The 13,463-nt window shown below is 50.4% G+C and overlaps 1 protein-coding gene across 2 annotated transcripts; it reads right to left on the minus strand.

The window, feature by feature from the left end:
- Nucleotides 1–43: 43 nt before the first annotated feature.
- On the minus strand, nt 44–13,230 carry LOC110391604 (rho GTPase-activating protein 32-like). 2 transcript variants are annotated; one of them, XM_021383559.1, is made up of 16 exons: nt 13,030–13,230; nt 12,756–12,869; nt 8,776–8,847; nt 7,684–7,806; nt 7,005–7,082; nt 6,320–6,401; nt 5,203–5,346; nt 4,644–4,746; nt 4,270–4,405; nt 3,504–3,586; nt 3,176–3,283; nt 2,751–2,896; nt 2,063–2,264; nt 1,780–1,925; nt 968–1,042; nt 47–752 (listed from the first exon to the last, which is right to left on the minus strand). In XM_021383559.1, exons 3-16 carry the CDS (start codon nt 8,827–8,829, stop codon nt 331–333), a joined length of 1,902 nt encoding a protein of 633 aa, XP_021239234.1. In that variant the 5' UTR covers nt 8,830–8,847; nt 12,756–12,869; nt 13,030–13,230; the 3' UTR covers nt 47–330. The 2 variants fall into 2 exon arrangements, with proteins under 2 accessions (XP_021239233.1, XP_021239234.1); XM_021383558.1 differs by lacking the exons at nt 12,756–12,869; nt 13,030–13,230 and adding an exon at nt 11,502–11,699 and having other exon boundaries at nt 44–752.
- Between the last annotated feature and the right edge of the window lie 233 nt (nt 13,231–13,463).

Here is a 13,463-nt window from a genome sequence, read left to right on the forward strand (position 1 = left end):
CCTGCCGCGGGGCAGGGTGAGCTCCTCCTGCCGCGGTGTGATGACGACCCGTCTGGAGATGATCTGCAGGGCCAGCTCGTAGGTGGCAGCCAGGAATGGATGCTGCGGGAGGAGACAGGTGTTAGGGAGCAGCCAAGGCTGCTGCACAAGCCCCAAAGCCATGCTGCTGCAAGACGAAGTGCCTCGCTCTTTCTTCTGTTCATCCCAATCCCTGTGAATGAAGACTCGGAATGCAGGCAAGGTGTCCATCGAGCACAAGTGTGCCTTTATTCATTAGAAGGCAGGAGGGCATGAGAGGACCAGAGCGAAGAAGAGACTCAGCTTCTCTCATCACAGAGAAACTGGCTCAGAGCTCGTGGTGCTGCCCGCTGTCTGGGACTGGCTGCCTGCTTCCACGTCCTCCTCCAAGAGGCTCTGCTTCTCCACAGGGACGCTGTCCTGCTCCTGCAGGGAGGTGCTGCTGTCGGAGCACTCAGACTCTGCTTGGGGTGGGCTGCTCTGGGAAGACGTTGGGTCACACTCCAGGCTAGAGACTGTCACCTCTGGCACGCTCTGGACAGCGTCTTCAGCAGAGCCGGGAGAAATGAGGGCACAAACGTGGATGACCTCCTTGTCCCCATCACTGTCGCCAAGTGGAAGGCTGTCATCTGAAGGGCAGCGATTCATGCTCCCTGACAGCTCTCCACTGACGGCAGCACACAGCGCACCACTACTCGCTCTGGCTCTTCCGGGTTGAAAAGGGCTCGATTCACCTACGAATGAGTAGACACACAGGGGTTAGTGTCAAACTTTCACTGTCCAAGGAGGCAATGGCTTGGTGCTGTTTTTCAAACAGGCTTCAAGCAACATGCTGCTGCTTCCTTCACAAGTCCAGCTTTTGCTGCAGGGCTGGCAGGCATCTGCGCTGTTCATTTTCTGCACGCAGTCACGTCATACTGCCTGGTTTTGAACCCACATTTGGGCTTACCTTCAACAGCGTGCAGAGTGGTAAGCGATTCTGCACTGTTAGCAGAGCCAAGAGTCCCGCTGTCTTCTCGTCCCCCTAGGGAAACAAAACCGAGACGGTGACAAGCTGCGTTAGGAAAGTGGTTGACATTTGGTTATGTAGTGGCCGCAGGAAGAAGCTATTAGGCTTCTAGCAACAGTACCACTGTCTTGGAGGTAACTGTTGTGCTGTTATTTTTTTTTTCCTCTTTTGTTCGTACTCCAAAGCCCTTCAAGAAAGCCTTTATCCTGCAGCAGTGCTAATACGCTTTACTGTCTCAGACAGACTCATTCAGGATTTGTGGTATGTTTTTCTGCAAAAATGCATTGTTGCCGTTTTTAATTTGGAAAGCGACAGTAAAATACGTACAGAAGGGGCTGCAAAGACAGAGTCTAGGTAGCTACATGAAGATGCTGGATGCCTTCTTTCTGTGGGAATGTTTGTGGAAAAGCACGTGGACGTAGTTTCAATGCGTGTCTTCTGACACAAAAGCAACACGCAGCTAGAAATGGATTCTTACTGCCCTCACAAGCATCAGAAGGAAACGTTCTGAGACATATTGTAGTGGTGCCCATACACTGTCTGTCAAAACCTACTTGGGGGAAAGGCATGAGAGAGGTGCGCTCCAGCAGGTGCAGACACTGAGTTCACAAGAGACTCATTTAGGAAAGACAGGGGTTAACGGAAGATGGTAGGTCCAGGCTTAAACGCTAGAAGGAGATACAAGCGCACTGAACGCAGGAATTCTATCTTGCTGAAAAGCTCTGTCTTGAAAGCTGGATTTGCACCCTTACCTGCCAGGACTGTGACTTCTGTTGGCGAGGGCTCCCTGGGATTGCGTTGCAGTCTGCGCTTGGCCACAGAGGATGGTCTTCCCCGGCTGAAGCACAAACACCAACAGCCAGCTGGCGAGTTCTTTGTCTTCCTTGGTGGACATTTGCTGGAATGAGAAAACAGGGAATGGTGTGAGTCGTGGCGCAAGAGCTGCATTTAGCTCTTTGCAGGAGAAAGAAAGAATGGGAAAAAAGCACCACCCAAACAGTTACGCTAGGTGCTGGAAAAGAAAGTCCTCTGTACCTTTCATGTGGAAAGTCGATCACTGTGTGGAATTGCCCCTGTAAAGCTGCGGGGCCTTCTCCCACTTCAATCTCCCTGCTCTCCGTCATGATGGGAGAGCCGCTGCGGCCTCGTGCCCGTGCCTGTGCCTCCTCCAGTGTGAGCAGCTTTGTGCAAGGAGAAGACACCTCCGCAGACTTGGGCCCCGATGAGGAACCGTGCCCTGGAAGGGAAAACCACCGGTAAGAGGGAGGATCAGAAAGCAGCAGCACAGCCATCGCAGCTCCTGGGGACCTCTTGCACTTTGCTAAGACTTGGTTATCCTAGCCACTGGAAGATGAGCTCCAAAGAACCCTTTTCTCAGAGGGATGTTGATGGCAAAGGGCATCCTCAGGATTAAGAGCGGCTTCCTGCATTGAAGCAGGCCAACAACAACCCTAGAAAATGGGGGCAGGTAAGTCAGAAAGCTTCACTGTCACACTTCAATCAAGCTTCATGCAAAACGTCATCATGACAGTGGCGGTTTTCTTGTCATGTCTGCGTTTGGACGTTCTCAGGAGCCAGCAATAGGCAGGATGCCATACTCTTAGCTAAGCCCAGAAGGCTGCTGTCTCCTCGACAGTACAAGCACATGTCAAAGATCTCAGAGAAAGTCTGGATTTGCTCAGGGTGTCTGATCAAGACAAAGCTAACAGAGGAAGACACTCACCTGCTCCATCTCCGACGTCTGATGCGGAGTTGGAGCCAAAGAGGACATCCGTGTGGTTCAGGATGAATTCCACCACGGCCGACTGCGTCTGCACTTCCATGAAGGCAGCTCCTCCGCTGACGCAGGCAGACTCGCTCTGTGGTGATCTGAAGGAAAGGCAGGGGAAGGAAAAGTGCCATCAGGCAGAAGGCTGGGAAGATGCGCGCCCCTTGGGTAAGGCTTTGCCACGTGTCAGCTATTGTGCCTCACTGCACGGGCACACAAGACTTTCGGGACACTGAACAGATGACATCTCAGCAAAGCATGACACAAGGGACCACACAGTCACACAAGAGAAGAGCACACTGCAAGGAGTAAAAGGTGAGATGGTTACTTTCTGGAGAACGGAACTAGGCGTTGCGTTGAAATGGAAAAAAAAAGTTTACCTTAAGAGGTTTGGAGCCCACACGATTGCTAAGTTCTTAGCGTGCATATTTGTGACGGCGGAGCTCCCAGCCAGACAAGCTAAGTGTCTCATCAGGTACTCCAGGGTCCTGCAAAACAAGAGAGGCAAACATTCAGCACCAACGAGCACGCCGTGCTGCAACTCACAAAACAAACCTCCATTCATTCTCTCCTTTTTTTTCGGCGAGCAACCACAAGAAAAGTTGAACACAGGCATCATGTGGCTAGCGCAAGACAAAACCTGCAATCGCATCGCTTCCCTCGGAAACGCAGCAGGCCTGAGCTCAACAGACTGCGCGCAGCACTCACCTGTAATGAGGCGGGGGCAGCTGCTGGAGGATGTCCTGCATTCTCACCAGCCGCTCCTCATCTGTAGCGGCAGAAACAGCCTCCTGGAACAATGCAGAAAGGGATTCAGACGCAGCTCAGGATACATATCTGCCACACGGTCTGCAACTATGGGGACAATGCACTGTTGCTCAGCACTGAGCCGGATTTTGTGAGCCTCTCTGCCTTCCAGGAGGCATCTTCGCAACAGACTGGCATGCAGCTGATGCCAACAAGGCCAAGGATTCCATGCGTTTGGCCGCTTTACGGCCTCACTGTGCAGCTCAGCTCCTTGCAGTGGCCATTCATCTCCAAGTACCATTGGCTTTTAATCCCATTCCTCTTCTATAAATAGTTGGGCAACAGCAAAACAGCGGGAATTCTTACAAGCATTGTTAAGACGGAAATAACCGCCTACGGGGACCACCAAAAGTGGCATCAGTAGGATGCAGGATGGGGCAAAGACTCAGCAGTAAACCTCAGGGGGCAACAGAAAAAGGACCTCAGGCCTGGGGCGCTGCTGCACCCACCTCCCACCCATCCATCCCAATGGCAGCACGCTAACACCAGCTGGGCATCTGGTGTGCAGGAAGCTGCTGCTTTTACAGACACACCCTTTGGATCCCTACAAAAACCCCAATTGAAACACAAACAAGACCAAAAAAGCTGCACAGATGTACGTGTACGTGACAGGCCACGCCAAGAGGCCCAGGGAAGAGGGAAATGAAAGACACTGCCTTGTGCTTACCGAGAACTTCTCATACAGATGGTCGCACAGCAGAGGGCTCGGGAGCTCCCTGAAGTACATTTTGCAGAGGGAGCTCACGCTGTGAACGTCGCGGACGTCCGTTAGCTCAGGAATCTGCTCAGACTCAAATTCCTGGCTGCAGAGAAGGACACAAAAATGGGCAGAGGCGTTAGAAAAAGAGGAGACCAAGGAAAAAGCAAGACAAAAGACAGTCAAGAAAACAAAGGGGTTCCTGATTGACAGGAGAACAGAAACAGGCACCAACGCCACGGGAGCCATGCTAGATGAGAAGTTTCCAAAAGGAGACCTTTTCTTTTTGCTAAGGCCTTCTCACACTTAGTCTGACAACTGACTGCCAGTCGCAGCACTCTTACCGCAGCTTCTGGATCCTGGAGGTGACGCCGGACAGCCGGTATATCCCCCGCACCACGCCGTGCTGCTCAATGAGTTCCACGCAGCTCTTCAGGACCTGGGGGACTACAGAACAAGTGTCAGCAGTTAGTTGAGCTGCTTCTTCAAGTCCTGCTTCAGGCTGTGCTCTTGTTACATGCCAGCCGGCAAGCCCAGACGGCCTACTGCTTAGCTCTTCCTTAGAGGAAAAAGCTGCCACAGATGTCACGGCAGCAGCTGGTGAGGAAACCGGACAGAGGTGTGTTCCTCGCTTTCAAGAAACGCCAGGGCCTGCCAATCAGCCTGCAGAAAGGAAGCCTGGCAAAGCCAGAGACACTGTGAGTCTCATCGCAGCCCCCACACGAATACACACTCATGAAGTTCAATTCTCCCTCCAAAAAATATCCATCCATTTCTCTCTCAGTCATCAGCTCCCATCCCACGTTTCTACACGGGTATCAACCTGCCCCTTGCTAGACGTGATCTCTCTTGAGCCTTTAGATTCCCACCAGAGGAGGATCCCAAGAATGGGCTGTTCCTTACCATCCTGGCCAGAGTGGAGAAGATGCTCGGCCAGATCACACCCAAACACCCTGTCCTTCACCGTCTCCCACTGCTTCGCTTTCTTTGGGCGGGCCTTCACGAGCGAACGAAGGAAGGTGATGATCTTGCCATGTTTCTTTGACACTGCACAACAACAGGAAGAAACCAGTTCAGTTCAGGTTTGGCTCAGTTGTACAAGGCAAAGCAGAACTCCATCTACAGAGCACGTAAAAACTGGAAGAACATTACCAACAGTTACACACAGAAACGCATTTTCCCAACTCCAGTAATAAACACAGTAGCATTTGGCCAAATCTCTGCACGTTCTGATGAAGCTTAATGCAAGCTTAATCCTCATGCTTATCTTGCTCAACTTGGGGATTCATGATCCTCTTGAGAAGCCAGACAGTTCTGATAAAGTGCATCACTAGCACAACCAAACCAATATTCAACATGCTTAACCACAGGAGGGAGGCCATTCTCTGACTCCTTCCAGCTGCCTCCACCTCCCTGCTTTTGCAGCAACCAACGGAGACTCTTGGAGCCATCTGCCTCCACACAAGTACCCTAACATCCCACGGCAGAAAACAAAGAGGGAGTCGAATGCTGCAGTGGTAGGGTAGCACAAACTCTGCGCGCAAAGGAATGGCAGGGGATGGTTACAGAAACAGCTGCAACACGCCTTCCAGCAGTCCATGCATCTCAACCCTTCTTAGTGTTCTGCTAGAGGAGTCTTTCTGACTGCAGTTGCACGCCTGCAACAACCACCAGGGAAGCTCAGCAGGGACAGCCTCTGGACTTGGCAATAGTTTCCAACGGATTACTTCTAACAAGATTCAGGCTTTTGTTATCCACTTCATAACAAACCTTTCCCAGACCTGTTTGTAACATATCAAATCAGCTACCTCAGAAGATAAGGATCATCATCAAAAAAGAGAAAACAGACAACAAAAATAGTAGGGAACCAACTATCCGACTCAACGGGCCAGCACGGTCTGCATAAAGGATGATCAACACAGAGTACAACGTGGGACGTATAAAGGAGCTGTTAAACACGGAAGGCATGCAAAAAAGACTCCATGTTACTTCCCTGCACCATCAAATGGAACATACGTACCTGGCTTTGGCACCAAATCCATGAGGGACTGGGGAACTTCATCCTTAATCAGTTCCACACACTCACTCGGGAAGAACACAACCTGTAACAAGAACAACAAGAGAGACGGAATATTGAAGACAGCATTTTCAGGATCGGAGCTGCTGAACCAAAGACCATGGAACATTTTCCTCGGAACGTGCTTGCCTGACGCTCCATAAAACTATCCCACACCAAATGGCCTGCATAAAAGTAATAATTTTTAAATGTCTGCAGCCAAAAGATCTGCAAAACAAGTAACTGGTCCTGCAAAAGATAGCTCTGATCTCCATGTTTGTACAAGGCACAGAGATGGTCAACTTCTGACTGAGCGTGGAGCAGGGAGAGGACAAGTATGCTACAAACCCCTAAATCGGAGAGACTGAAACATGTCTCTTAGCTGCTCTGTTTCCAAAGGCGTGGTCCAGTGGCCGTGACCTGATTCATACTGGGAAGGCTCTTGCTTCTAAGTTAAGTGAGGAGACCATTTGCTACGAAGACCAGCTGTCAGCACTAGCCCAAGTCCAGAGCACAAGGGAAAGTCCTCTGACACCCTCACACAGAAACCGTTTACGTCCACAAGCAACCCCATGCAGGCAGAGCAGCTCTAAGCTGAGAGGCCTGACTTTACTGAAGGTGCGCTATCACGTCTGAAGCTGGTACCTACCTGAAACCCATGCTTGCCTCTCCACCAGATGGACAGCTCCTTTGCTGGCATGTCGATGACACACACGATGTCTCCCACCTGCAAGAGATTGCAACATCAAGCCCAGCTTCAGCACAGCTGGGACGAAAGCAAAGCTCAAATGACTGCCGCCTTCTGCTCTGCAAAAGAGTGAAAATCATCTGAGCAACTGCACCACTGCAGACGTTGCCCATCGTAAAATTGAACTTGGAGGTAGAAGAGTCCCTACATTCCACAACATACAGAATACAGCTCTTCCATACAAAATGGGTCTCAAAAGCAACAGGCTCTCTGCCAAAGGGTATGGAAGAGTTGCAATTGAACCGCAGGCAGAAGTGAGCAGGGCCAGCGTAAAACACTAGGAAATACCCCCACGCAGCTCAACTCATTTTTACTGCAAGCCTTCTGTGTGTGCCCGTGGGTACTGACACACGTCTGCTTGTTTTCTTTCCCAGTAGAAACTCGAGAGCTCCCTTCAGTGTTCACAAACTGACCAAAACACACTCTCCTGAATTCGAAAATGAACACAGGAGGGGTGGTGCGGTGCAACAGCCACAGGAAGGAAAATGGCCCTTAGTCAGCCACACAAAACAGCTTCTCTGAATCTGCACACATTGTACTCTTCAGTACATGACAACAAGGAACGCCTTGAACTACTTACCTCAAAGGAGAGCTCATCCGGTGCCTGGGCAGTGTAGCCCTTAATCACATGGGCGGCAGCAATGGCTGGAATATTGATAGGTGACTCCTCATCGAGCACCAGGGGCTTCCTCTTGTTCTCAGTCTGAAACAAAGAGCACAGGCCGTTGGGAGGAGCCGAGGACAAACGAGGAGGACCTCTGGGTGACGAGCATCTCTGCAGAGAAAGCTGCAGGAAATGCACTCAGTCCTTATCGCGGGCATTTCAAAATGAACTGCAACTCTAAGAACACTTGTTTCTCTGCCTGCTGTGCAGCAGCATCGCCAGGCAATGCCATGACGCATCTCCCTCTACCCACACTAATCAGCAATGGCACTGACGCAGACAGCTGCCCTTGCCCCTTTAGCCCCGTTCCTTCCTGCACTCTTTCTCCAAGGAGGTCGGTTGCTTAAGATGGCAGAAGACCGCTAAGAGGGAAACCAAAGCCACAGCTGCAATTCACAAGATGCAAACACCTTGCGCCACTGCAAGCGCAAAGCAAGCTCTCTCCAGCAGTTCAACCAGCACGGATGGCAAACAGGAGCACGCTATATTTATTGTTTCTGCAGTTATTTCAGGGGACAAAAAAAAGAAGAGGGCAAACACCGCAAGCGAGACAGCTCCAGCAGTTTGAACAACTTGCCACACTTGCACTAGTGCCTTGCCAAAAAGGAGCGCAACAATCCGCTCACTTCCTCTAACCTATCCCTTGGAGGTCTCAGCCACGGACTGGGCACAGCAGCTGGCCCACTGAGCCAATCCTCGCTTCGCTACAAGTGCCACCTTCCTCTCCTTGCTGAGGATGACAATGACACGCCCTTGGGTGACAAAATCTCGGAAGGAGGGGAAAAATGCTTCTGCGTGTTTCTAACGCCGGATCTGATTTTGCTTGTACTATTCTTTCATGGCCATCTAGATGCCCGTAGCAAGGAAATAAAGCTTGTGAGGCAGCTTCTCAGTGACACCGCTACATCTGGAAGGATTCTCTCTCTCTTGAGAAGCAGGAGAGCAGATCTGCGGCTCACTGCTGCCTCAACTCAGGGAACAAAGGACAAGCACAGCTTCGTACTGTACCTCCGCCCATGCCAGCTCAGGCCCACAGCTGATCTCGTTGCATGCCATGGCCATCAGCCTAAGCGTGACAAGCTGAAACAGAAAAGAAACATATACATATATTTCCTCTGTTAACGCACCACAGTACTGATTGAGAGACTCCTTCAGAACCACCACAACTTATCCACTGGCATAGGCAGGTGTTCTCAAAATCGATTCACTTTTGCAGCAAAATCTGTCGTTTGGAGGAAAACACGCTCCATTGAGCGTTGCAGTGACTACACACAAAAACCGCCCAAAGAAGCAGCTCCCTCTGATCGTCTCAATGTTATTTGCTACCACATATTCTCTGAGGCTGGTAAGGGCTCCAGAAAGCACTCTCTACCCCACACAGTTCAGCACGGGCTGCAGCGCATGCCTAACCGGTACACTTTGTTTCAGTATGCAAGAAACCTCAGCAGAACCATGAAAAAGACCAGGAAAGAGAGGGAGACTCCGCGGTGATTCCCATGAACGTTCAGCACGAACTGCCAGGCTGGATGCTCAGGAAGTGCTGAGACAAGTCATGACAACAACTGCTCTGCTGAGTGCAGGACAACGCCAAGACTCCCAGACTGCTTTACAAATTTCTTTCCTGAGTGGATTTTTGCCTTTGTGCTTCCATGATGACCTCATTTCCTCCTCCTTTTCACAGAACCAGAGAATCACAGAACCAGAGAATCACAGAACCAGAGAATCACAGAACCAGAGAATCACAGAACCAGAGAATCGCCTGGGTTGAAAAGGACCTCAAAGATCATCGAGTTTCAACCTCCCTGCTGAGTGCAGGGTTGCCAACCACTCGTCCAGGCTACCCAGACCATGTCCAGCCTGGCCCTGAATGCCTCCAGGGACAGGGCATCCATAAGGATTCCCATCCTGTGAGAATTCCCCTCAAGAGTGCTGCTTAAGGTGCCCTTGTCTCCAGCTGTTGGTCACTTCCTACCTCTTGGACACTCTACTCACAGGTCGTCCTGCTTTTGGCAAAGCCTGCTGCCTTAACTCCAAACCACTCCCAGGCCACAAACTAATCCACCTGGTTTGCCTGAAAGGGCTCCGAGGCCATGCACGGGATCCCTGCTGCTGGTAGTTCTCGCGGGGAAAGAACCTCCACTCTCAGAGCAACAGCCAAGAGCTGCAAGGCTGAAAAAGCCTCCAATCCCCATGGATGTGGCTGCCTGCAAACACAACGGCTGCCTGCTCCTCAGCAGGGTGATGCTCACCCACCAAAGCCCTCACCCACCACATGCCTTTCCTTACACTCACAACTGTCACAAGTGCCCAAGGGCGTGCAGCCCTGGGCACTGCATTTCCAGTCAAAGTTAGCATCTAGCTAAACCACCCCTTCTGTGTTAGCACTTGGATCCCCACTTATGGCTGGAGCTCAGGAGGTCAATGCCACTGAAATAATACAACATGCAACTGGAAAACATCTCTCCAAGCCAAGAAGAGTCAACTCGCTGACCTTGGGCACAGCTCACCAACCGAGAGCCAGGCCTTGCAAACTTTGCTCATCTGAGCATGTCGGAGCGGGCTGGACATCAGACCACAAGTATCCATTTCAATTGCAACTCTAAGGAGAGAAGGACATCAAACACTCACAGGTGCAAATGAATTCATTCACAGGCTGCGCAATGAATTTGTTCGGTATAACAAAAACATGGATTCCTAATCAAAAAAGATAACAGCAGCAGTTAATATCAGCAGAAGAGGTTCCTGTTCCTACACCTCATCATCTTACCCCAGCTTTCCTTGCCTCATCCCTTACCCTAACTCCTGCATGATGCCTGCTGACTTAACGTTGGCTCTCAAATCCATACGACTCCTTTCCCAGTACTCCCTAAAAAAGGATATCAGCCTTGTTCTGCACACTCAAACTGACCGAGCAGCGGTATTGCAGTCACTTAAAACACACGGAAGCAACCAAACCCAGAGGATTTTTCTCCCCTGCACTACCACGTTCTCCTTAGCACACCAGTATTCTCTTGCTCCTACAGAACAATGGCCAGCAGTTCAAAACAGCCACTGAGTACTCTCAAAACAGAGCCTGATCCACAAAGCACTTCTCAACTTCACAAGCACGCCTCAGCCTCCTTCTGGGCTGAGGATAATTTTCAGCTATTTTATGAGATAGTTGAGAGGAAAAGGAAATGTCTTTTTGCATTGGTTTCATTCTAGGCGTGGGATTGTTCAAAAGCTTTCCCTGCTGGCCTCGCTCTGCTCCCACCAAAGCACACGGAGCCTTACCATCCACTTTCACCACCAAAGATTATAGGCCAGTCTCCAACGCTGCTAACAACTCCTGCCCCAAGGCCAACAGCTCTACAACCATCCTTTTCATCTGAGTCCAGGAAACGCATTGACAGCACACTTTTTCTGGACTGCTCCATTATCAGTAGTGTTTTGGGTGGCAGAAAGACACCGCAAATCATTCGTCAGATATATTCTGGCACATCTCCTGTGAAAAACACAAGCAGTCAAACAGCTGTGTTTCTCAAGCACATCTAGAGATGATAAACATACAGCTAGTTGCAAGGAGAGGCTCTTGTTTTAAACCTTTCAACAGAGAAAAGTGTTTATATTCACTTTTCCTGACAAAAGAAACATGGCAGCAGCTTTCAAAGCCCATCCGCCATAGATGAGGCAGACAACGCATACAGAAAGGAGCAAGCACATCCCCCCTGGCACTACTAGAGCCCACAGCTGACCTTCTGATCTCTGTGCATTCCTGGTGTTTTACACTGAGGCAGCCTTGCTACAGCTTCACGGGTGTCACGCAAGACCTGCAGGACCTCTTGCTCCGCAAACCCCATCTGCAGCCATTCGTTCACGAGCTTCACCGCCTGCCCTCCTGAGCAAAAACAAGCACTAAGAACGAGAGCAAAGCCCATTGCATTCCACTTGGCCTGGTCCAAGCCCCAGTCCTGCGCGACATATCCTGCTATGTACTCTGCTCCTCAAAGCCTGCCTGGACATCAGCACACAAGCAGTTCATCAGATCAAATTCAAAAGTGGCACCAAGCCTCCCCCAGAAGCTCTTGGCAGTCAGCTCACTCATCTTGTTTCACTTTCTCCTCACCTAAATACAACACTAGTGTCCCCATCTGCCAGCAGGTGTTACCCCCGACCTTGTCACTGGACAATGCTCCCACCACACCAAGCTGGCTTCTGGGGCCCTCATTCACCTCCCTGTGTTAGCACTCAAATGTCATTCTGATTCAACCACATTCTTTCCTTCCTCCTCAAAATAAAACGTTGGTCAAACTACAGGAATGGAAGGCTGTATTTGGGACACGCATTAGGTCTGCCTAATAGTCAGCCACGTGGAAACCATGCTGAAGACTGAGAGCCCTCTGTGCCAAGGAGTGCAGCTGCAAGCCGCAAGAGAAATACCACCTTGCGGCCCTTCTCCTTTAAAGCAGAAGGGAACACCTTAGAAAGACGGAGCACATTTCAGAAGCTCAAAATCCAGCACGTGAAGCTGGCAAGAGACGATTCTGAGCTCCCTTATTTACACTTAGAATCATAGAATCATAGAATTAGCTAGGTTGGAAAAGACCTACAAGATCATCCAGTCCAACCATCCACCTACCACCAATAACCCCACTAAACCATGTTTCTCAACACTATACCTAAATCTAAATGCTTCTTGAACACTTACCTCCACAGCGGGGTCCCTCATGCAGAGCTGAGTAGGAACTTACCAGCATTGCCAGGGCCCTTTCTTGCAACACTCCTGCTGATATTTTGGATTAAAACCATCAAGAAATCATAACAGAAGTTTGCTGTGAAAACTACACATAACAGTTTTCCTTCTACAAGCAAACAAGCCCACCATGTGGGAGTAAAAACACCTGCAGCAAAAAGAAACAACGATGGCATAGCAGGACACAGATACCTAGTGCGCATGTTTAAAGGCATTTCAGAACCTAATGGTACTTGCTACAGTACAGCTGACTTACGGCAAAAGCTCAGCACTCCCAAGAACACCTGCTTCCATCTGCTGCCACCATCCAAAACAGCCAGACTTCTGCGGTCACCTGGCCCAAACATTCTTTTGGCTCAACGCTTGATTCCTGCAAGACAGATTTGAGCTCAGCACATGCATCATTTTTCAAATATCCCATCCCAGAAGCAAGGGATCGCAGCACTGGGACAGCTGAAACAGAAATGATGCGCGAGTTTCCTGTTAGCACTGAACGTGAACAAGGAGCAACACATTGAGCCCCCACTCACCTCAGCAGAGGTCCATTCCAATCAGCACTTTGCACAGGTCACCGCTGCTTACTGAGTTTCTGCTGGAATCAATGTATCCAACCACGGTCCTGCAGCCAGACAGATCCCGCTACAAGATCAATACCTGCAAAGCGCTCAACAGCCACGTAGAATGAGCTCTATTTTCATCTCGATGCTCTACAATGCTCAGCTTGCCTAGCCTCTCCCCTGCCTAAGCACCAGCTTCTGCCCCTTGGCCTTCAGCATCACACACAACGGGATCAAATCTGACCTCCGTCTCCTCCTGCTTTCTTTCCAGAAGGATGTGAGACAAACAGAAGAAAACAATCCAGATGTTTGGACGTTCCCTTCGATGGTCCAGACCAAGCTTGCTGAGCTGCTCCTCCTTTGTGCAGAGGGAGAACGGTGCAGATGCTAGGTGGTGGCTGCCCATG

Source organism: Numida meleagris, unplaced genomic scaffold, assembly GCF_002078875.1.
Source record: "Numida meleagris isolate 19003 breed g44 Domestic line unplaced genomic scaffold, NumMel1.0 unplaced_Scaffold417, whole genome shotgun sequence".
Taxonomy (NCBI): domain Eukaryota; kingdom Metazoa; phylum Chordata; class Aves; order Galliformes; family Numididae; genus Numida; species Numida meleagris.

Bases quoted from the DNA above. Each gene is read 5' to 3' on its own strand.
- LOC110391604 (XM_021383558.1), bottom strand. From the start codon at position 11,684: ATGGGCTTTGCTCTCGTTCTTAGTGCTTGTTTTTGCTCAGGAGGGCAG. The intron at 5,347-6,319 runs GTACGTATGTTC...GTTGTTGTGCAG, and splicing joins GGATTTGGTGCCAAAGCCAG to TGTCAAAGAAACATGGCAAG. The intron at 4,747-5,202 runs GTAAGGAACAGC...CTTGTTCTGTAG, and splicing joins TCTCCACTCTGGCCAGGATG to TCCCCCAGGTCCTGAAGAGC.